Below are 24,267 nucleotides of genomic sequence, written 5' to 3' on the forward strand. Positions count from 1 at the left end.
ATTTCCCGATACGAATCCATCACTAATTCTTGTTGGGTTCCGGAGTAGTGTGCTACTCACCGAAAAGCGCTTCGACGCCTCGTCAGGGGTAGTAAGCGCTATATAAATACTATTACAATATTTAGTGTATTACTTACCTCGTAAGGGTGGGTCGCCTGTTTAGTATTTTGTGGTGCTTTGAGCCAAAAAGAAAGCACCTTTATTTTTGTACAACTGAGTGTTTTCTTTCATGTGTGTAAGTGCTGTATGACTACGGTGGTATTGCATGAGCTTTGTATGTCTCCTAGATAAGCCTTGGCTGCTCATCCACAGCTACCTCTAGAGAGCCTGGCTTCTAGACTGCCTACACTTCACTAAGAGGGGATACCTGGACCTGGTTTAAGTACCATAGGTACCCACTACACACCAGGCTGGCTTCCTACAATGTCTGACTAGAAGAATCAGGGAATTGGCTCAGAGTTTTGGAGGAATGAGGTCTCACACAGTCTATTGGCACACAGAACAGATTTCTGGCTTGCAATCTTAAAAAACATTTGGGAATTAAGGAAAATTAAAGAAACTGTGCTATATTGACAAAAGATGACTGGATCTCTGGTCTTGTCAAAATACAGTTTGCAACTTAGGGGACCAAACTATTTTTGGTAGTGATGATATAGACAAAACTTAATTTACAAACTTATCTGGTACTGTAACTAGAGATCTAACTCATGCAGCATTGTAAGAATGGTGGAAGCTCAGCAAGGACGGAATTGTGAGGGCAGTGCCACACAAACTGTTTAAGGAACTAGGACAGATAGGCAAATAAGAGAAGGAAGGAGCATGGCAGGGAACTCAAACGTTGGTATTGGTGAAGGAAAGTGTGGTTGAGGGATCTGGCATGGTGATAGCAGGGGCGAGTGTGCAGCAAATTCCAAATGGTGGGTTAATTAGATGCAATCATTTTCAGTGTATTTTCATTAAATCATATCATGTGTAAGTAGTAAGAAAAATCAAAAGAAGCAAATCCATTTATATAATAATGTGGCTACTTGAAAACCAAAGGGGGCTTCAATTATGAAAAATTTAAATAGGAGTGGAAACGCTAATCATTTTGGAAGAACTTACCAGCAAAAATGGTTGTTACTAAATCTTCTCTGGTCTGGATGCCCTCTTCGCTGTCACCAGGTGGATCTACGCTGGGCGGGATCTCCACAGAAGTGGGTATGGTCCCATTGCCATCCACTTGCATCCCAGAACGCAGTGCTAGGTTATGCAACATGCAGCAAGCTAAGATGATTTGACAAGCAGTGTCTGGGCTGTATTGTAATGCCCCACCTCCACTGTGATCTAGGCACCGTAGCCGGCACTTCAAGATCCTAAGGGTCCGCTGCATCACAGAGCAGGTCAAGCTGTGCATTTTGTTGTAAGCTTGCTGTGCCGCACTGCATGGCTGCAGGAATGGTGTCAGAAGCAAAGGACTTAAAGAATATGCACTGTCACCTGAAAAATAGACATGGAAAACAACATGAATTGTTTTGCTTTTGAGCTTTGAGCCCAACCACCAGGAAGAAGTATCCTAAACCATAGCGCCCACCAAACTAGGCTCAGTCGCTATGTAACAATGAAGTAACAATAAAGTAGAAATGGCTCCTCAAAGTCACTGCTACTCATTGTTAGTGATGAGACAAAGGCCAAACCTCCTCAATGGAAGCACTCTGCAGGCACAAAATAATGGATACAACTTAAAAAATGAGACAATACTTAAATACCATCCAGATAATTATATTCAACAAAAACAATTTACAGTGATGGTACAATGGAGGATCCGTGGAAAACAAAAGAAGAAAAAAAAATTCTAATGACTGTAGGAAAGCAGGCTTTTTGCAGTCCCCCAATCCTCCCCCTCCCCCACCACACACACTTTTTGCCCCCATTTGGACTACTGGCTTTTGACTGAGGGCACACTTGACCCGGATAACCAGGCCCCACTGACAGTGTTCTCTCCCTAAATTGTTATATGTGAATTTGTATCCTCAATTGGCAAGCTTTTAAACCCCACGCCCTTATAAGTCCCAGGTGTATGGTACAAGTGGCACTGAGGGCATGGGTGTTAAAGGGGTCACCAGGGCCTGACGCACTGTTTGTGCCACCCTGAGTGACCCAAGTAAGCTGCTGACAGCAGGCCTGCCGTTGCAGGTCGATACAAATGTTTTCCCCTGGACTTATTTTTATAATCCAAAATGTCGCTATTGGGGGTTTAATTATCAACACAAGAACAACAGACATAACTTCGATCTCAAACAATAACCAATTATGCTCCAACCACAATATTTAGAATCTCATAAATATTTAATAAAATACACATAAAATATCTTATCTCATCTTGGTGTTGAAATGAATATAAAAAACTGCTTTCTTTTTATAAATTGGTGTCTGACTTCTTACAGTTGTGTCATTTACTTATTGTTAATGTTGGTACTCTGAAAAGCTTAACACGTTCCTCTAGTAAACCACACTACAATGACTGAGCTAAGGATTTATTATTGTGAATCCAAGGACCATCTTTAGGGTACTGTGAGTATTGCATAATGAAACCAAACCAACATCACTGCATGATACACCAATTTCCTGCAATAACATATTCCCAAACTATAATTTTAGAATTGTAAAACAAAGAGCTCTTATTCTGAAAAGATGAATTGAAATACGCCATGGTACTGCACACAACCTAAAGTCAACACAGAAAGACTTTATATCTCAAAAAAGAAAAAAGAAATGTGAGCAGGACTTTGGTCATATTAGTAAGGTATGAACTATCAGAACATGCCTATGTGCATCTCAAAAACCATCAGATCACTTGCAGAAAGAAAATCTTCAGGAGTCAAGACTCACTCACATTGAGCACAGATTTAGAAAGAGCTCCTCTTTTAAACAATCCTTCACTGGTAATGAACTAAAGATATAGGCTGACATCAAGTATATATCAGACAGACCATGCCAATCTTTGCCTTCAAAAGAAAACCTCACACATCAGTTTCTTGGAGATCTTATATATACTCCACCCATCACTTCAATCTGGATGATGGTGAATGTCATAGTCAATGCTGAATGTTTCTCTAACCCCGCCTCTATAGTGTCAATTCCTGCCGATAATTAAACTGCCCTATTTCCACCTGACGTTTGTACCACTGCACCATGTTGTAAAGTGCTTTGGCACTCTGTATCCAAAGTCTTAATTGTGTTTTATCAAGAACTAAAACAAAAGTAAAAATTAACAAAACCGAGTTTTTCGCCTTAGATTTTGAACCCTAATCAGGAAGAAGCAGCAGGAGCAAAGGACGAAAAGTTGGACTATAATTCAGTGGAAGGCAGGATACATCAGATAGGATTGGAGCACTCATTTGAAGGGAACTCTTCCTCCACATTCAAATTTGGAAAACAAATGTAATTTCTTTGCGTTTTCTCTTCATATTAATTGTGGTTTACATGAGCCAGTAAGTTTAAATTCCCACTAAGGCCTTTTCCTGGTTTCAGGGTCATTCAACCTACGGTTGGCGAATATTTAGTAAAATAAATTAAATAACTAAGAAGTCGTATGATGGGAGCAGGATGGTGATGCTGGCAGGACAAGAGTACAAGGAGCTTTGAGCAAGACTAGTTTCTGGAATTCCTATTGCCAGATGCTCAAGGATACATTGTTTGGATCCAAAGACAGGTCTCCATGTATGTTTTGTGCTCAAGGCCAGTAGGCACAAGACAGCTCACGTTTTTTGATTGCATGTTTACAGTCTTTTGTTAAGGCAGCATATGTATTCCAACGTATAAGATCTTCAAATTTCTGTATATGGTTCATTAACACATAGCCTTTGCCATTAGTTCTAGTACAGCACTCCTAGGAAATACAGGGAGCCGTAAGACCAGCTGGCTTTACAGACAGTAGTTCCAATATAAAAACATTTACACAGGATTGCAAATATATAACTACTGGTTGTCTTTTATCATTTCTCTCGAATGTGCCTCGATAGAGTGCAGATATAGGTAGGAGAATGGAAGCAAGATAAGCAACTGTCTGCAGTTAAATATAAAATGTTCCCAAAATATATTTGCAACTTGGGAAAAAAACGAATAAAGGTTACAGGATTGCTAAATTATGGTACAATGTAATTTCTCGAAATATTAATTTAATAAAATATGTTGATGCATGCAATTATTTAAAAACAAATTACAATAATAACGGAAACTCCCGAGTAAAACCACTAGGCGTGACACGTAAGCAAAATAAATTAGGGACGCCATTCTTAAAGACAAAACAATGCGGATCTAGGAGTTGATGTAACTACTTACCCAAAAGCCATCCATCACCAAATACATTTTCCTTTAGCTTTGAACAGATCGTACTTTGTTGAAATATAAATGAATCTTGTGTGGATCCAGGGTACTTCACTAGGGCATCAGTGATTATGTTGTCTGCATCACAAATGATTTGTACATTAATGGAATGGAACATTTTACTGTTTCTGAAAATATGTTCTGACTCGCTGGGGGGAGCAATTGCAACGTGGGTGCAGTCCACCACACCGATGACATTGGGGAAGCCTGCCAAATTGTAAAAGTCAGCCTTCAGGTTGCTCATCTCCATCTTTGTTTTGGGGAAGTAAATTACATTCCCTGCTCTTTTTACCAGCGCACTAAGAACCTGCTTCAGAACACGGCAAAATGTTGGCTGTGAAATGCCTCCTGCTGCTGCTACAGTGCTCTGGTACGACCCAGAGGCTAAAAAATGCAAAGAGCACAGCAATTTCACATGGGCTGGCACGGCATGTGTTCTTGAGGTGGCAGGTTCTAGATCCGGCTTCAGCTCCTGTAATAGATCTAGGATTATCTTACTGTTCAGGTGATAGCGCTTCACGATGTCCTCCTCAGGCATGTTAAAAATTGTGATGCGGTTTCGGAAGACCCTTTCACCTCTTCTACGTCTACCCTCAGTTGAAAAATTATACTCCAATTCAGCCAGTCTGCGTCTCCTGATGGCAAGGATAAAAAATGCTGCCATGGTCAGAAAGGACGACTGGCAGTTGAAAATGACAACTATGTCCTATAAACAGGACCGCACAGTTCGTCATGTGAACCGTATCAGGAAAAACATTAAAAAAATATAATGTACATATGCACGTATTCCTTTGGACATCCTAAATTAGCTCTAAATATATTACGTCTATTTTTGTTTTTACCTTCAACTTTTCCTTTTTTTTTTACAAGAATCTGCTTTTGTTCAAGTTTATTTCCATGGTGAACTGCGCAGAAAATTACTCATGTGTATTTGCCAAGCCTATTTTGGACATGCTGTTTATCAGGCTGTTTCCCCCCACGAAAATCCCGGCTGGCTGAAACACTTGATCAGTGCGTTGCAGACTTTTTGTGCAATTTGACATCAACTTTTGCTTACACCAATCAGCCACTGTTGCAACGGTCCCTCCGTTCTTCTATAACAGTTGTCACAACTTAATGACACTGCTGATCCCAAATATAAATCATTTGTATGCCTTTCTATGACAGTAACATGCTGGCTTTCTCTTATGTACTGCTGGGAAAACTTTGACACTTTATCAGAAAACGCGTGCCCCTTTCTTTTGTCTTCCTTGTCCTTGCCACTCATTTATCATAAAATGGCGCCTTAGCTTCATTTTACAAGTGATAAACGGTAATATATTTCAGATCCACCCGTGACTCAATATTGTCGTCTTGGACTTTCTTGTAGCATGGCTTTCGCTTTAAAGATACTTGTCTCCTCTATCTGCTCTCTTAGGAACAAACCTGCCGTGCGTGTCACTTTATCAAAACAGGGTGAAGACACTTGATATTCTCTTACATGTTAGCGTCCCTTGGCACTACTGTTTGTTTAACTGGCAATTGTAGTTCTTCTTGCATGAAATGCTTGAGACGATTAGTGCTTCTGTGTGACACAATAGCATTTTTCAATAATAGGCGACATTCTTGGGCCTGCTTTTACAAACAAATTGCGTCATTCGACCCACTCCTGAGACTGAGTTATTCTGACGTTTTCTCGAACACTTTTCTTGTAACGTGTGAACCCTTAGTGCTCTGCAACTAGGCGAGGTACTTTCGTTTGACAAGTCCATCTCTTTTAAATATGGTGTTCCAATGCGAACTCTGAAATGCTATTCCTTTCTGGTGTCTTCTGCGTCTGTTATGTGTGTACGTGTTCTTTGAAGATACGATAAACCCCTTGTGTCGAACAAACAAGTCGTTGTTTCTTAGCACTCTATCGGCATCTTTTCTCAACTCATTCGTTTTTGGTACACAGCAGTTCCTCTTTTTATCTGCCACATTAGAGCTCACCTGACACCTTCTTAGATCGTGCTTGAATTTCTGTCACGGGACACGCTATAAGTTGGTGCACATCAATTTGTAATCTTCGGCGTTGTCTTTGGGACAAGTTGATTGCCCTAGCACCACTCTGCAAGGGGGTGTGAGACGTACTTGCGGTTTAGGATAACCCACTGTCTAAACCAATGAAGGCTCAGGGTAGACTTGATCAAGAAAGACGATTAGCTGTCTCTTCCAAAGCTCGAATAAGATCACTTGGCTATTGCGTTACGACGAAGGTTCTTTCGGCCATTTTGTATAAAGAAAAGATCCAGTGACGCGGCAAGAATCATGCAGCCTGCTGTACCCGAACCATAACACGGAATAACCTGCGCGCGCAAAGCAAAGAAGAATAACGGAAAATGCCCGTTTTACGCTGTTTTATACTTTTTGAGCAAAAAGCTACCAGCTATCTGCGCGGTCGCCATTTTGCAGAACCGCCATCCTCGTCCGTGGCTTTTACGCGATTAGCGTAACTAAAACAGCAAGCCACGCCCTTGCGATAACCCTTTGTTTGGACGCCGTTTACGAAAGCCACGCAGGCTACTCCGTGTAGGCGCACGCCCAGTGAAAGGTCGAGAATCCTGCAGCTGGGTGGTGGGTCTGTATCAACTTTTCGATAAACCTGTTACTGGTACCGCCTCGAATGGGAGGGGCGTCCTACGCTTGTTGCGTAGAGAGGTTTGTTGAAGAAACAAAATAGGAAGAGTCGGCCATTTTCTGCTTGGTCGGAACGGAGAAGGTAGACGGTTTAAGAGGCTCTGCAGAGAAGATACGCGCTGAAAATTGAGCAGCTCGTTGTTCGTAAAGAGGAAGAATCCATAAAATAAACGGTCGACTACACCTTGTATTCCGTTGGCAAAAGCATGAGGGGAAGTTTCGCAGATCGAGACCGAGGCGGGCGCGACCGCGGAGGGTAAGGCCCTAGGCGGAGTTACTTTTATATATAATAATATTTAGGTTTCTACAACGAGCTGGTAGATGAAATATTGTTTGTGGGTCTCCTACGACTGTTCATGTCGCACTTCACCGTGCATGTTATCCATCTACTTTTCCGTGGGCCAAACAATTTTGAAATTGACATGGGAAATACCCGTTTGGTTAAATAAAGTAACATACGGAATATATCTGGTGTGATCAATTTCACTTCCTTCTGTAAGCAGGACTTTTCTAACTGTATGATACCTGTTTTTCTGCTTTCCTACTGACCGTCCCGGTGGTTTCTCTCGACCCCGTATGTTCTTCGTCTGGCCCTACATTTGCCTTCATCAGCACACTTTCATTCTCCACGTCAACGAACTGGGCTTCACCTTTGATATCTTCAGTTTGTGCCGTGTATTGCGTAGATCGCCTGATCCCTGGATTTTGATGCCGCCCCACCCTGAATTATGAGCATTTCATTTAAACCCCCCCTCGTGGATTTACCTCTAACTTAAGTAGAAATACATATGCACAGTACCCATTACAATTGTTTTTTTGTTTCTTTATAGTCCTCGCTTCGGTTCAAGTCGTGGACCCCCACCACCACCCAAAAAGTTTGGCAATCCCGGAGAGCGATTGCGCAAAAAGAAATGGGACTTAAGCGAGCTGCCAAAATTTGAGAAGAACTTTTATGTGGAGCACCCTGATGTGGCCCGCATGATGCCTGTACGTTTATATAGACGCTGGGTGGGGGAGGGAGCGTGCAGCATTTTGAAGTGCAACGTTATCAACCTGATGTTAACCTTGTCTTGACAGTATGAAGTTGACGAATTGCGTCGAAAGAAGGAGATAACCGTGAGAGGAAAAGAATGCCCTAAACCAGTGTACAGCTTTCATCACAATAACTTCCCACGTGAGTGTTGCTCATATTTGAAAACCTGTCGGAGTTTAGTGTACATGTAAGCAGGTTATGGTGTGGTGATCTTGTTGAGGGTTGGTCAAGAGAAGTACGTTTTTAAATGCCCCTCAGCCGCCGCCCCCCCCCCCCCCCCCCCCCCCCCCCCCCCCAATATACCAAATTAAGTAAGGGCAAATGTGTAAGTAAGCTGGCTCTTTAAGCACGATTCTTTATCCACCTTGTTGGTCGCGTGTGATTGCACTCCTTAAACATACATCGTTTCTGAAATCCCCCTGGATCCACACGAATATGCTTTTTTGGTTCATTTTTTTTCTTCTAGAATATGTAATGAATACATTGATGGAACTGAACTTCACAGAGCCGACCCCTATCCAGTGTCAAGGGTTTCCCGTAGCACTCAGTGGCCGGGACATGGTGGGCATTGCCCAGACTGGTTCCGGCAAGACCTTGGCGGTAAGTTTCTGCAGTTGGATCAATAGGTGTCGCACTTTAATAGAAATATGGGTTTAATCGAGCATGAGTGTGTGTTTAGTCTTAAATAAACAGGCATGCTCTCAATGTTATCTCCGATATTGGAAGTGATGCTGAGTCAAATGAACGTCTACGCAATGCACATTAGGAAATCCGCTAATGTTCACTTGTTTTTCCAGTATCTCCTTCCAGCGATGGTACATATCAACCACCAGCCGTATCTGGAGAGGGGCGACGGCCCTATTGTAAGTTTTTGTAGTTTATTTGCATAACTGGGTAAGACTTGGGGGCGGGGGGGGGGGGGGGACATTTAGTAGTGTTCATTGGTTAACGTACACATATAACGTTTGACTATGGTCATTTTTTTGCACTGTGTGTGTTTGTGGGGCTCGTTCAGAAGTGGAGTTGAGCTTAAAGAATATTCCATGTTAAACTTGAAAATGCTCCTACATCCGCGTTTTCTTCTTTCAGTGCCTTGTCCTTGCGCCTACTCGAGAACTTGCTCAGCAGGTGCAGCAAGTGGCTGACGACTACGGAAAGGCGTCTCGCCTGAGAAGCACCTGTATTTATGGCGGAGCTCCAAAGGGGCCACAGATCCGCGATTTGGAGAGAGGTGAGTTGATGACCTTTAAAAATTGTGCCGTACCGGGCATTTTTCACAAGCTGAGAGCTAGAGACACTTATTGATTGTCTTTCCTAGGGGTTGAGATCTGCATAGCCACTCCGGGACGCCTGATAGACTTCTTGGAGGTTGGTAAAACCAATCTACGTCGGTGTACCTACCTAGTGCTGGACGAAGCCGACAGAATGCTGGACATGGGCTTCGAGCCTCAGATAAGGAAGATTGTTGATCAGATCCGGGTAATGATTTAGGATTTATTATTATTATTTTTTTTACTTTAAGCTGTGCTGCCAAAAACATTGACAGAGCCGACAACAGTTAGAGAACAACCTGCTGCCCAGTTTCCTTTCGGGTGTCGGCTCCCTTAATTAGCATTTTAGCAGTATCTGTCATGCAGAACGGCATGTGTGAACTTGCTCTTCTGCTTAGTTGAAGACTTAACAGAACTGTCAAACGTGAGGGCTTTCTCGTCTAGTCTACTTGTTTGTTTATTCAGTTTTTGCATAAACAGACAAACGTGAGGTTGCTGTTCAAGTCAGCTTCCTGGAAGCCCTATTTTCAGACTGTAGGCCGAGAACTTTACGCAGATCATTGTCAGCCAACGGATCACTTTCTAAAGCTAATATCCCGGTTTTTGTTTATAAGGACTAATCGCTGTTACTCCATTTACTGTATTAATAAAGATTTGTATTAAAATGTAACCTAAGATCAACGGTGATATACAAGATTCAGAACTTGGTACCTCAAAAGAAAGTACCTTATGGAACATCAAAACATTTAACGTATCGTTTTAGGTTTTAGCTCATAGTACCGTATTTTACAGGAAAGAGTTTTTTTTAAAAAGAGAGATCTGACATTTTTTTATGAAATGTTTTAACCCACACTATTCACATTTTTTTTTTTTTTTAATTGTATAAAAAAAACCCAGCACATTTCATTCACTGGGCTGTATAGCATCTAGGGTGCTGCTTTAGCTGACTTGATACCATAGTTCAGGAAAAGGAGTTTTAAACATCTAGGGCAGTGAATCCCAACCTTTTTATCGCCGCGGACCGGTAAATGTTTGATAATTTTCCCGTGGGCCGCTTGTTTTGATTTAATAATTTTAATTTAATTGTATTTAAACATGCCTTCAAGATTTGAAGACCTCGGGCGGCCCGGTGCCGATTGATCCGCGCACCGGTCCGCGGCCCGGGGGTTGGGGAACACTGAATTCTAGGGGATTTTAGAGCAGGACAAACAAAACATGATCTACTGCCTGTTCATCACCCTTATATGGATTACATCATGGCATCATATTAAAAGTGTAGGAGTAATAGGTTTAGTGTACAAAACACAATATACTTTATGTAAGACCCCCCTCCAAGTTGAGTTCGAAAGCAGCATGGCTAACATGGGGTTTTAAGGGCATGTGTACACTAAACAAAACCCAAATAAGTAAGACCGGACCAGCTCGAGCCCCACCCCATACCCTTTTTTTCCTAAGACTCATGAAAAGGCAAAACTTGGTCTTTCAAATTGTAGGAAAGTATTTTTTCTTCCCAGGCATGGTAACACCCCCCCCCCCCCCCCCCCCCCCCCACACACACACACACACACACACACACACAAACTTGCCTGTTTTTGTCAGTATGCTTGACTGTGTTCACCTGCTAACCAGGACCCCAGTGATTGGCAATTTGTGCCATTTTAAACCCACATTTGGCACACTGGTGCCCTAATGGAAGGGCCTAGTATGTGGTACACAGGTACCCAGACATTAGACATGTGATCCCCATGGGCTACAGCATATATTATGCCACCCATGGGGAGCCCATGCAGTGTTTTGTGGGCCTGCCATTGCAGCCTGTGAATGGGTGCATGCACCCTTTTTTTTTTTCATCACAGGTCACTAAGTCACCTCTATGGCAGGCCCTTCTAGCCCAGAGGGCAGCAGTGTTAATACCTGTGTGAGGGCACCCCTGCACCAGCAGAGGTGCCCCCCCACAAACTCCCTTGCCATTTTCACAGACTGAGTGTTGATGGTACCCTTTTATGCATGTACTGTACATAGGTCACTACCTATGTCCAGCTACATAATGGTAACTCCAAACCTAGGCAAGTTTGGTATCAAACATATTGGAATCATACCCCAATACTGTTGCCAGTGTTTGGATTATGATTCCATGCACACTCTGGGCTCCTTAGAGGACCCCCAGCATTGGTCCTCTCATCCTTCTGGGGTTTGCCAGGCAGCCCAAGCATTTGCCACCCCTCAGATAGGAAAGCAGAACCAATGGGGGGGATTCTCTATTTGGAAATAGGTGTTACGTGGCTTGGGATGGGGGGCACATTTGGTGTCCTCCATGCATGAACCAGTCTACATCTGTTCAGGGACTTCGGTCCAAGCTCTGCTGTGAAACTGGACAATGGAAAGGGCAGTGACCACTCCCCTGTGAGGGCTTTTAATTCTGCCATCTTGGATCCAAGGTTGGCAGAGGGCTCTGGGAGCATCTGAGTGGCCAGTGTCATCTCCCTCCTGATAGGTGGTCATCCTGCTAGGTGACCAATCCCCCTTCCTGGACTATTTAGAGTCTCCCTCTTGGGTGGGTTCCCAGATTTGACCAGCAGGACTCTTCTGCACTGTTTATTTCATCTTCTGGCCACTAGGGCTGCAACTGGACCCTCACGGAACCAACATTTCCCTGGCTGTGCATCCTCCTAAGGATGAAGAGTCTTCAGCCTGCACAAGAAGTAAGAAGGAATCTCCCTTGGCAAGGAGGAGTCACTACCCTGCATCTGCAGGCACCAACTGCAACAACGTCTGGCTGTGTGGATCTGCTCTCCTCCAGAACTGCATGGATCCTGCATCACAGGTGGTGGTCTGGAGTGCTCTGCCAGCTGTCCAACTTGCGAGATGGTAAGCCCTTCCCACGTAGGACAGTACCCCCGGGATCTTCAGGCTCAGCGCTCCTTTTGTGACATAGGACCTCTCCTCAGTTGTGCGCTGTGGGTTTCTCTATGACTCCTGGGCTCCTTGTTTGTGGGTCTTCTGTGGTTGCTGCCTCTTCTTCGGACTCTGTATTGCTGAGGGTTGCCTGAGAGTCCCCTGGGAACCAGCAAGGTCCCAGGCAGCTCAGACAGCAGAAAATACCTGCACAATGCATACAGCTGTAATATTTGCCTTTTCTAAGGATTGTTGGTGGTTTCTCAACACCAGACTGATTGCAATCCTTTATCGTGGGATGTCCACTGCAACGTCCAGGAACTCATCTGCTCCAGGGCTGCATTGCTGACTGTCTTCTTGTCACCAACTCCAGCATCCACAGACTGGGTGGTACTGGCTCCTGTCCCCACCAGACACTCTAATGGCACTGGACTTGGTCCCCTTCTTTTCCAGGCCTTCCTCTTAGGTTCCACCATTTTGTTGCTTGCAATCTTGTCTGGGTGTTCAATAGCCTTCTCTGAAGTCCTGTGGGTTGGTTTGGGTAGAACCAGTATCTTACCTCTTTCCTCCTGGTCACTGGGGGTTACTCCAGTACTTACCTTTTGGGTTTCTTAGTTCCTCCAGCCCCTCTACCAATTCAATTCCACTTACTTGGGTGGGGACCCGACCCTCACATTCCACTTATTTTTTTTATTTTTAGCATATGGCGTGGTTCCCCCAATGCCTTCAGTATTGCCTATTTTGTTTCACTGTTTTCTATTACTTTTTATGCGTATATCCTAATTGTTACTGTACACACTTAGTGAGCTTACTTATCTCCTATTTAGGTACTGCCTATCTAGTATTTTTGTTACCATAATAAAGTACTTTTATAACTGTGTGGTACTTTCATGTGTGTAAGTGCTCTGACTACAGTGGTATTGCATGAGCCTTGCATGTCTCATAGATCTAAGCCTTAGCTGCTCAGCCACAGATACATCATCAAAGTACTGTGGTGTGTGTTGGTGAGTCACAGAAGCCAGGGTGTCATTTACTGTACCATTTACAGTAATGGCCTCAGAAGGGGAAACCTTTTATTTACTCCATCTTTTCATTACTAGAAAAGTCTTACAGGACGGTTGGAAACAGTCGTATTAAAGTCCCCTACAATTATATTCCTGACTTGTTTCTGGGCAGTGCTAGCCTCGATGTAATGGAAAATAAATTATTTGAAAGGGCATTATTACATGTGTGTGTAAATCACCAAAATAAAATGGGTTGTATGGTGTGCTACACCTTTGAGATAAATGTGTATTGTGCCACATGCGTGCCCTTAACTTGATGTAGTGTGTTTTTTTTGTGTTTTTTTTGTTTTTATCTGCCTGCTTAATGCCAGGATAGGATTTAAGTCCCCATTTATGAAGGTGCCACAAGGGAGTTGGCCTAGAATGAATCAATTGTGACATGGTAATTTTGGAACAATCCACCATCTAAGCATCTGCCCAGAAAGCAAAGGCGGCTATGATGGGTTTTAGCACTCATAAGTACCACAACACGTGCAAGGAGCAGTTCTACACCCGTCTTACCCAGACTTTCTCTTTTTGCCAATGCATGTTTTTTTATTAACTGCACCATTGTGTACGCAGAGGCAATAGAAAACCAAAACGGCGGCTGCATCATACTGTATGTGTACGTGTGCTTCGACTTGTGCATATATAAACATCATGCTAAGCTTACAGTGCCATAACCGACAAACAAAACATGAACAAAGTCAGTATCTCGCCAGTATTGCTTTGCCAATGCTCGTTTTTTTCCGTATTGTCCCCCATTGATTGTTTTAAAATTAATCTTGTATGATATATTGGACCAGCTATCCATTTCAATTTGCATTTGGTTTCTTTTTCCCTATTTTCCCAATTTTCTAGTTGACAGTTTGCTCTTTGACTTGTAAACCCACCTTTTCCCACAGACACCACATTAATCACTTTCTGTACTTATCTCGTCCGCAGCCGGACAGGCAAACACTGATGTGGAGTGCAACGTGGCCTAGGGAAGTGCGACAGTTGGCTGAAGATTTCCTTCGTGACTACGTCCAAATTAATGTGGGCAACTTGGAGCTGTCTGCCAACCACAACATTCTGCAGATCGTTGATGTATGCCAGGACAGCGAAAAAGATAATAAGTAAGAGCTATGCTGAAGTGGTTTGCTCGGACTTCAGTGCCAGTTGTCAGACATAAAATGCTGTTGGTTCGGTCCTTCGCTCTTTATTTACTGCATCCTTGGACTGACGTGCATGGTTGTATTTCTACAGCCGTTGGTTAACCTAGTTCTATTTCCTCTAATTTTTTTGAAGGCTTATCCAGCTAATGGAGGAAATTATGGCTGAGAAGGAGAATAAGACCATTATCTTCGTAGAAACAAAGCGCCGCTGTGATGAGCTTACACGCAGGATGCGACGTGATGGGTTAGTGTCCATGACAATGATTCAGATTATGCAGAGCTCCATTCGTTAGAGCTGTGGTGTTTCTATAGACTGTTAGGCCTTTTAATTAAATGTAAGGAATTTGTAGCGCTTGCTTATACTTAAGTATACTAAACGACGACCATTATAATGGCTCAAGAGTATTGCTCTCGCCATGCTCTTGGATGCGACGTTCTACCTCCTAGGCCCTGACTGGTGCCCAAGACCAATTAAGCTTGCATAGGTGCACAAACATGTTGGCCTAAGTGATGGTGTGAGTCATTCGTGAACCATCCCAAAAAGTTTTTTAAATATACCCGCGATTCCCAATAATATTGGCCTACTAAAGTGGGGAGAGTGCCAAAGTTGAATCTTGACATGATTAGTATGTGAGGCTTTTTCTCCCGAAAGTATTCCTTCTTTCACATGACAACCAGATAAACCAAATAGGGCTGACACGTACCCCTAAATAGAAGTGGGGTGTTTCGGTAGCTTCTTTGCGCCCGTACCCCTTTGTGTTCATATAATTGATTTAAGGAGGACTAATGGTGTTTTTTTACCTCACTTTCTCAATGGGTTTCATGTAATCTATGGTAGATGCTGGTGCTGCAGAAGCTGCCATTTTTCACACCAAGATATTTTCTCTTAGGTGGCCAGCAATGTGCATTCATGGAGACAAGAGTCAGCCAGAGCGAGACTGGGTTCTTGCGGGTAAGTAACTTGTTGTTAGCAATCGAATTGGTTCTGTTGGAACATTTTCATACTTGCAGATGTATAGTTAAGCATTAGATCCCCGAGCAGAACTGAAGAAAAATGTCCATCCAGAGGGAGAGGCCTTGTTTTAAGGGATACCTCAAATTGGCTTTAATACATATCATTAACTCCCTAAATGCTATTGAACATCCTTTAGAACTACTGTGAACCTTGTGGGGAGGCGTTCGCTTGCTACTGTTAGGAGGCAGTAGCTTGTCACTCATTTCTGGGCGCACTTTCATGATGTATTTCGGCTGGGCTGCAAAAGGTCTGAATTTAACACGGAGGATGATGGGGTTTATGTGACAAATACGCTCCCCCCCCCTTTTTTTGTGTGTTGGGGGGGAGGGGGGGGGTGGACTCCTAAACTAATGTTTTCCGACTGCTTTTCTCTACAGAGTTCCGTTCAGGAAAGGCCCCCATCCTCATAGCAACTGACGTGGCCTCCCGTGGTTTAGGTGCGTATATAAACTGTAACAATGCCGCTTTAACTTTTATTTTTTTATATATTTTAACTCGATAACTTTGTAAGCGAATACTCTTGCCACGTGATAGATGCCCTTGAAAGTCTCCTTAGTTTGGGCAGTGACTAGGCATGACCAGTTTGCTCCAAGGAGGGAGTTGAAGGGACCGTCTACAATACATGCACAAATAAGTCTTGTAACCTCCTTAAAGGTTCTTAAAATGTAAAATTACAGCGCCAAACAAAGGTCCTGTCTAGTGTTCAAGGTGGTATATGTTGGAGGTGGACTTGAAATAGATGTATCTGTTTAAGTGAAGGATTCGTACTTACTCGGAAATTCTTAACCAAAGAGGCTTTAAAATATTTGTTTTATTTTTTATTAGCTTCTTTGTTAATTACTGTGACCAGGGAGTAGATTTCCTTGGGGGGGGGGGTGCAGTTGTTGGAGTCCCTTAATTTAATTTTAATTTGTTAGAAGTGGATTGGAGGAATCCCTTGGGTAGAAATGTCGACGACCCTGTTCCCTCCCCAGGCGCATCTTTATTTCCTATGGCTCATTCCCTTGTCTCTAACCTAACCCAGCGGGTCACCATTAAAGGGGCCCTGCGTTAAAATGCAGCTCTGGCTAATTTCTGTTTCCGGGTCATGTCTAGGGCCTGTCCTTCGGATGGAGGACTGAGAGCAGACTGGTCTCATCCACTGATCTCTCGTTTGTTTTTCTTTTCTTTACTGTTTTAATGAAGCTTGCAGAGTGCTGGATTGCTTCTCTCTGTGCATCTTGCCTAGACATGTTTCAAACAAACCTACCAACAAAAAAAAAATTGCTTTTGTTAAAGCTCCCCGTCCCTTCCCTCACTTCACCTCGTGGACAGGTACAGTCTGTTTCTTGTTACTTCATTTTGGCTGGTCTTAAAGGGGGTGTATAAATTGGCTGCCGCCCCTGCGGAACAGATTCCATTCATGATGAACTAGTTTGAAGGAACTGGTTTTACTGACAAATTGCAGCTCACACAAACTGCACATTGGTTTAGCATAACCACTTTCCTATCCTGCTATCCCAGTTGGAGAAGTAACCCCCAAATCCCATGAGGTGGTGCAAATTTGTGCCCCTTCCTTAAAAGCGAGCACCTTATTAAGCAGGTAAGTTCCTGTGCTTGTAGACATAGTGTATAGCAGTAACGTTATAGCAAAGTTATCCCCTAACCTTGTTGCACGACTCCGGATTCTATTCCTTTTAACGTTAAAACTTTTTTCTTTTTTCTTTTGAACAGGAGCTGTAGACCCCTCTCAGTACAGGGCCTGGGATTGTCGGAATGGAGGGCACTGAAGTTGCTCTCTGAGTGTGGTGACCACTCTGACCCTTAAGAGGTCTTGTACTGGAGGCGTTTTTATGGTCTGCAACTCGACAAAAATCTCTTGCCGTTTGTGGGGTTTAAAACTCCTTTTGTCTGCCCCTGCCCTTGTCCCCATCCCGTGCTGCCTTAATTCGGCAGGACAAATTTCAGCATCTGCCCAGTGTTCACCATTCACAGCACCTATCTGTGATCACTGCAGTAGACCTCAGTGAGTGACACTGGGTGGGGCAGCAGCAGCACCTAGCTCACCTGTGAGCGTGGGAGAGGATGCGACTCAACCTGGGCAGCCCCGGCGCCATCCAAAACGACACTGCAGACAGCCACTGGGGCTTCGGAATGAGCATCTGCCGGGTGCATAACAATGGGTAGGTTGAACATCTTTTTTCCAAACATCTACCTCTTCCTTTTGTGGCTTGTCTGTATGTGTACATGCGTTCCCTGCCGGAGGCTGCCTCAGCTTTACTTTGCCTTATGGACCCTGCTCCATATGGGCATTTGAATCCTTCGGTATCGGAGCAGTAACAGAAACGTCACGGCTGGAATATGTTGCACAGGTGGCAAGAGCCTTTGTCTGTGCACTAGTACCAAAAGTCCATGCAGTGTATTCCCCCTGGTTGTCCGGTGGCACTTGTTACCTTAGTGCTTTGCAGTAATTGGGTGTACAGGGGTATATAGATAAAAATATGGGGGGTGGGGGGCCTCTAGCGATTTCAGTTTGTCAAGGGCTTGACTTTGGCAAACTGGCTCAAAAACCAAATTCCAGTAGTGCTGTTAAGTACAAGCAATGCTTTCATATTGCTCCCGGGCGGCTCTTCCAAGTTTCAATCGTTTTTCAAGGACCCATTTCCTCTGGTACCTAATGCTGCTTGTTCCTAAGTTCACCAGGGAATAGCATTTTAAGCAACTACCGTGTCTACTGCTCAGAAGTTATACCTTTGCGACCCTCGGTTTAATGGATAGTACCTAGCTCTGATCTGGGTAACTTCTGAAGTATGCACCTCCCTACTAAGACGTTGAATGGCTTGCCTGGAGATGAAAACCGGTTGTCACAGTGTGGGTGAATTAAAAGCATGTCTGAGCTAAAACTTGTTTCTGGTATTAAAAAAAAAAAAATAAACTTGGCCCGGTCTCCAATTAGTTTTCCTCAATTGAGGTCTGTTGTAGCCTTCACACTTGGAGTTAGGGGCTGCTTGTTTAGCCGCCTCATTCTGGCAACAGTAGCAGTACAGCTAAACGTAAAGAAAAACTGCTCTGCTGCCTCAAGCCCCTCAGTGTTTGTGTGCTTAATCCTTCACTCTGGAGTTCCTTTTTTTTTTTTTTTTTTTTTAATATTATTTACTTGAGCACTCGGCCCACAAATCTTGAACCAGAGACACTAGGCTAGGAGATTACCTTTCTCATGGTGTTCAGAAAGAAGTGCTATTGAACAGTTCCCAATCCCGTCTAGGAAAGCCCTCAAGTCCCCAACGCACCATGCCTGCTGAATATATTGTTTGAACTCTTCAAAAAATAATTTTAAAAAAGCAGCCCGTTGCCCTCAAATGTCAGCTAAGACCGAGGAGCCCTTTTTCTGTAATAAGAAACAGACGTTGCTTCCCCGTCCATATGATAAATGTCGCAATTACTCCTGTGAACCCCACCCTCCCTTTGAAATGAGTCTGGGCAACAGATGGGCCCTTAGGGAAGCCAATATTTATCCCCCGAGGTGAAGGGGATAAAAGCGTTGGAGGACCGGATCTGTGTTTCTCCCAGTGACCTGGTTCTCCTGCGCTTGGCATCCCAATGGGCGACAGAAGCATCTAAACGACTCGAGCTTGTGGGAGACTTCTCGCCAAGCCATGGACTGTCGATGCATGCTCCCGCGGTCCCGTGTCCCAGAGGGCGGAGTCTTCTGAGGGGACCGCCATGAGACGGGATCGGCTGCAGCTGCTTCTCACCGCAGGAGGGAGTGTGCATCGGTCTGGTACATGTAAATGTCTTCTGCACATCTTGCGAGTACTGTTTGAAAAATCTTAAGGTATTTGATTTGTGAGGTGTATGTATTGAGCGCAATGAGCAGAACCGGCCTGATAAATGATACCTGGGCTGCGGGCTGGTGGGAAGGGTAAATGAGGTGTAGTGAAGGTCATTGTTTGAGTTTACATGTTGTAGACCTTTTGATTCTTAGTGGTCGGGCTTCCACAGGTACCAGTAATGTCACGGTGATTGATTTGAGTACTCTATCCGAGTATCATGTGCCATTATATGTGCTGGAGTCGTTTCTTGAACTACAATCCGCAATTTAACCCTCTATGCGTAGATTGCAGCGTTAGCTAGTGCATATAATACTGCGGGTAAAGAAGGCTTGGCAGCGCGTTATAGCTGCTGCATTATGGAATATGATGGGAGGGGAGCTGTATGAAAGAGCAGGTTGGGTTAAAGACTCCAGTAGTTATTTCTAAATTAACGGACAAATGCACTTAGGCTTCAGTTTAAGGGACGGTTATAATTTTTTTGGGGGGGGTGTAACATGAGGCTTCCTGTGCCAAACAGGTTGTAAGGTAAGTAGACGACAAATTGTTGTGAGCAGGCTTCTCTAAACAGCGTCCGCTCCCGTTTTTCATAATGTATTCTGGCTACATGATTTGCTTCTGCTCTGTAAAGTCCCTTGGTGTAGACAGGGCAATGACATTTCCTTTGTATTGTGTGACGGTGTGTGCTAGCCCAAATTACCATGCTTATTTGACCTACGTATAATGCACACAATTTAAAATACGGGGAATGTGGTGGTGTTGGCAGCTACATCTGGTGCATGAGAACACAATAGGGTTGAAATACATGTGGGCTGCCCTTGGGATGGTAGATGGTGTGACTTTTTTTTTTTTTAAACTCTCCACACGTGAACCAAGGCACTATCCTTAACAAGAGCAGTAGCAGGTGATTGCAAGCCTAGATGTTGGAGATGGGCTTCTGTTTGGACCAGCCTGCCTGTGCGGTTTCCTATGCATTCTCTGACTCTCATTTTCCTTCCACGACTCTCCTTTTGCGTATGTGCTCCTCCTTGGCGCACTCGCTATCCCGCCATGTCCGGGAACTTTTCCTCTGCAGACGTCGAAGACATCAAATTTGTTATCAACTACGACTACCCCAACAGTTCCGAGGACTACGTACATCGGATTGGTCGAACTGCCCGAAGCACCAATAAGGGTACGGCCTACACCTTCTTCACTCCAGGCAACCTGAAGCAGGCTCGGGAGCTTATTAAAGTTTTGCAGGAGGCTAACCAGGCCATCAACCCCAAACTCATGCAGCTGGTGGACCACGGCCGTGGTGGAGGAGGTGGTACGTATAGCCGACAACTGCATGTTGCAATAATGCGTATTTAAAATCTTTAGTTAAATGGATTATTGGAGACGCTAACACAGCCCACGTGTTCATTCTGGCTTACGGTTTCTGTGTCGGGAAGGTGCACGATGTTTTCATTGTGTGGCTGCACCCCTAGCTACAAAGACTTGTGAAGACAGCAGCAAAATAATATTTAAATAATACATAAAATCTGGGCAGAAACACATTTTGCAGCAGTGGGGGGGGGGGGGGGTGCTGAGTTGTGCCTCATGGTTGTAGTGACTTTTGCTTTTAAACGTATTCTTGATGTATGGCGTGAAGAAAACAAATTATAAAAAAAAATCGATTAAATATTGTGTAGGATTCATTAAGATGCTTCACTCTACAGAAAATCCCGTTCCTGCACTTTTCATGGTGTCCTCACAAGAGCATTCATGCCCTCTATCCCGCAGGGGCTGCTTTTTTTAGTTTTTATTTTTATTTTATTTTTTTATTATTATTTCGGTGCCTCACTCCTGGATTCATTTGAACTTGAATTCTGGATTGTGCAGCTGGTTTGATTACTTGACACCCAATGCAGAGATGATTTCTAATGGTCCAGGTATGCTTTATGAAATGTCCACCTCCCTACTCAGCTAGTTACCTACCAAATCAAGAAAAAAGGTTTTAGTTGTTGTCATTTTTTTTCATGTGGAAGGGTCTGCTATTCTATTCAAGGGTTGTCTGTTACCAGTACTAGATTCAGACATAATTTTGAATATCACTAAATGTGACCCAAATATACGCATATGAAGTTTATAGACATCGACTGGTAAGGCAGTCTAGTCCTCGATATTTCGTGCTCGGTTGGTTTTGTGCTAGTGTGATTATCCATTATGGCTAATTTCAAATTGCCTTTTAAAAAAAGCAGAGGCTCTTAATTCTCTTCAAACTTAAAATGAGTGATTACTAATGGTCAACATATCTAAAAGCCGAATCTTGAGACGTCTCCATTAGGGATACTTCATCTTGTGTCCAACTTTTCCGGGATAATAATTGTACTTTAAACAGTTAAATTATTAACGTCCATCATACAAAAAAGCAGCCTTATTTTATTTTGCAACTCTTTTTGGTGGAATTTTCTTCTTGACAAATTACCCCAGAATTCATTTTAAAGGCAAGTGTGACCGGTACTATAAAAGCTAAAAATTAATTGGAGTGATGTATTTGTTTTTTTTTTCCCCTCAAGGTGGTCGTTCCCGCTATCGAAGCATTCCGACTTCAAACAACCCCAACCTGATGTACCAGGATGAGTGCAACAGACGAATGCGAGGAAAAGATGGAGGGCGAGCTGGTGGTAGCAGCAGCTTCCGGGACCGTGATAGTGGCAGGGATCGGGGCGACTCCAGTGCATTTAACGGGGCCAACCGCAGCACTTATGGGGGTATGGGAAGTCAACCAAACCAGTACGGGTACAACCAGCCATCTTATGGCACTTCTGGAACCCCATATGGTGCAAATAACTTTGGCGGTCAAGATTATAATACTAATTACAACACTGGTGCCAACTCTAGCAGTGCTGGTGGTGGGAGGAATGTGCAGAGCACAGGCCAGCCACCCCAACCACCGCAACCTCCTCAACCACCTCAGCAACAACCGCAGCAACCAACACAGCAACAACAGTTTGGTGGTGGTGCACGTCCAAACGCACCACAGCCACTCATGGCCCAGCAGTTTGCACCCCCGCCCCCACCACCATCTGGGATGAACTATATGGGTCAGTCTGGCTCTTACCAGTACCAGCCCCCTCCTCCACCCCCTCCTGCTGCACGCAAATGAATGTTAAATGAAGGTTGCCTCTTGCCGTGCGATGTCCATTACCTGTTTTAAATGTTTTTATTTTGTGCTCTTTATGGAACTTAGGGCAAGCAGATGTTTGGATAAAACTGCCAAGCATTTTTTTTTGTTACTTTTTTTTTTTTTTTTTTTTTTCCAGGCCAAGGTAGGTAGTCTTTGTTTTCCCTAAATTGCCCCATTTCCTAGTGTAGTGTCAAGCATGTGAATCCCTCAAGTCTTTATGCAGTGAATCTGAGGGAGAATTTGAGCCAATTGTCCACGTTGCTACATCTAGGATGGCAAAGTTCTGCCGCACATTAAAAGGCGTTCAAGGCACTGTCACGTCATTGGTTTTAATGTCGATGGTGCTGATTGCTGGGGTACAGCAGGCAATTAATCTCACATTTGTAGTGTAGCAGCTCTACAAATTGTTGCTGGCTCGTTTTTTGGTATTTTTTTCAGGGGGAGGTTCAAATACTGTCCAACCCCTATTCTTGCCATTTGGATTACTTGATCACAGGTATTTTGGGAGAGCTTTTATTTGCTAGTGAAGCAGATTAAATTTTTTTTACCTTAGAAGCTAGTCTTCTGTTAGGTTTAACCTACACAACATGAATTTCTTCATCTCGCTGAATGAGTAGCCCCAGATAATTGGTCTCTAGTTAACTCAAGGTATATGTAGCAAGTTGTGAATTAATGGCCATCAGTGTTTGCCGGGGATGAACATTTCATCTTGTGAGTCAGTCAATACTTGAACTGTACTTTTGTACCCAATAAAATAAACGCCAGATTGCTTTGTTCCCTCCCCATCCCTCCGGCAACTAAAATATCCCAAATGTAAATGGTCCGTTTTTATACTGTTTTTCTCTGTAGATATGAATAAAATACTGGTCGTAAGTTAAATTTGTGTTTTGCGTTTTACTTTTGTATTTTTTTCTTCACGCCAAAGACTGAATTGGTTCACAGAAATTAAGTAAATCTGCATCCTCTGTCTTGTTTCCATATTAAAGATTTGTCCCATTTGCTTCATAAACCATCTGCTGCACAGTTGCAGATTTCACAAAAGAAAAGTTTGTCGAATGTGTGGCTGGATATAAAAGGTCAGCATACCCTCAGGTAGTGTTGGTTTAAAAAAAAAAAAAAAAGCTTTTTTTTCTAAAATAAGTTTTTCGAGACACCTTATAGTGACTAGCTCAATGTAGGCCCGATGGAGGGACTCATGCTTTTGACACCTTATAGCATTTCCTGCTGGTCCCACTCTGTGGCTGTCTCCTGTGTTAATACTATAGCGAATTCTGCTACTTATTCAGTCAGCGAACACGGAATCTAAACTCGCCACCAGTACCTTCTGCTTAGGCTCTCTGGTACCCGGTCAGTGATTAAAAAAACAAAAAAACACCCTTCCAGCACTCCCAAGGGCCCTCTTTAATTCCTCTGGATGGACAGACCATCAGGTCTTTAATATCTGCCTTGCAACCAAGCATGGTGCCAGGCCCGCCTCGCTGCCCGGTTGGAAAGAGGCATTGGTTCTGACACGAGCAGCGGTGACCCAGCCCCCCCTCTCAACCCCTGGGGAATCGGACATTCAGGTGGAGAAAGAGGTCAGTCAGTTGGAGGCCCATATGATCCACTCCAATTCGGAGGCACAAGCCACACTGAATTGGAGTGAGAACAGCTAAAATGTCCCAAACACCTTAACCATGAATGTGGTCTGCACCTACCAAGACACTACTCCCTTAGTAATGGTCCGCAATGTCTGAAGCTTTTGGACTGACAACACTCCCAACTGTCTACAAAGGCCAAGCGTAAGCCACATCCCCCTTCAAAACCAAGTATCGACTCTATCTCAGAATAAAATCCATGAGAAAAAGTTCTCCAAGGCAGCCCTGAT

General features: G+C 43.7%; 2 protein-coding genes across 2 annotated transcripts in view; one reads left to right on the forward strand and one right to left on the reverse strand.

Annotated features, from left to right (window-relative positions):
• Nucleotides 1–6,558, reverse strand: part of LOC138292618 (putative nuclease HARBI1) — a 39,152-nt gene extending 32,594 nt beyond the window's left edge. Inside the window, exons 1-2 of the mRNA XM_069231322.1 lie at nucleotides 4,324–6,558; nucleotides 1,105–1,479 (exon numbers count right to left, since the gene is read on the reverse strand). Of these exons, the coding sequence (XP_069087423.1) occupies nucleotides 1,105–1,479; nucleotides 4,324–5,032 (1,084 nt within the window). The 5' untranslated portion in view covers nucleotides 5,033–6,558. The remainder of the gene's footprint in view (nucleotides 1–1,104; nucleotides 1,480–4,323) is intronic.
• Nucleotides 6,559–6,827: 269 nt separating this feature from the next.
• Nucleotides 6,828–23,279, forward strand: DDX17 (DEAD-box helicase 17). Its single transcript, XM_069231321.1, has 13 exons — nucleotides 6,828–7,282; nucleotides 7,857–8,013; nucleotides 8,104–8,200; nucleotides 8,526–8,659; nucleotides 8,857–8,922; nucleotides 9,149–9,290; nucleotides 9,378–9,538; nucleotides 14,214–14,386; nucleotides 14,559–14,669; nucleotides 15,316–15,377; nucleotides 15,818–15,877; nucleotides 20,325–20,558; nucleotides 21,790–23,279. Exons 1-13 carry the CDS (start codon nucleotides 7,233–7,235, stop codon nucleotides 22,377–22,379), a joined length of 2,037 nt encoding a protein of 678 aa, XP_069087422.1. The 5' UTR covers nucleotides 6,828–7,232; the 3' UTR covers nucleotides 22,380–23,279.
• The last annotated feature ends 988 nt before the right edge of the window (nucleotides 23,280–24,267 follow it).

The sequence above is a fragment of the Pleurodeles waltl genome, chromosome 4_2 (genome assembly GCF_031143425.1).
Source record: "Pleurodeles waltl isolate 20211129_DDA chromosome 4_2, aPleWal1.hap1.20221129, whole genome shotgun sequence".
Taxonomy (NCBI): domain Eukaryota; kingdom Metazoa; phylum Chordata; class Amphibia; order Caudata; family Salamandridae; genus Pleurodeles; species Pleurodeles waltl.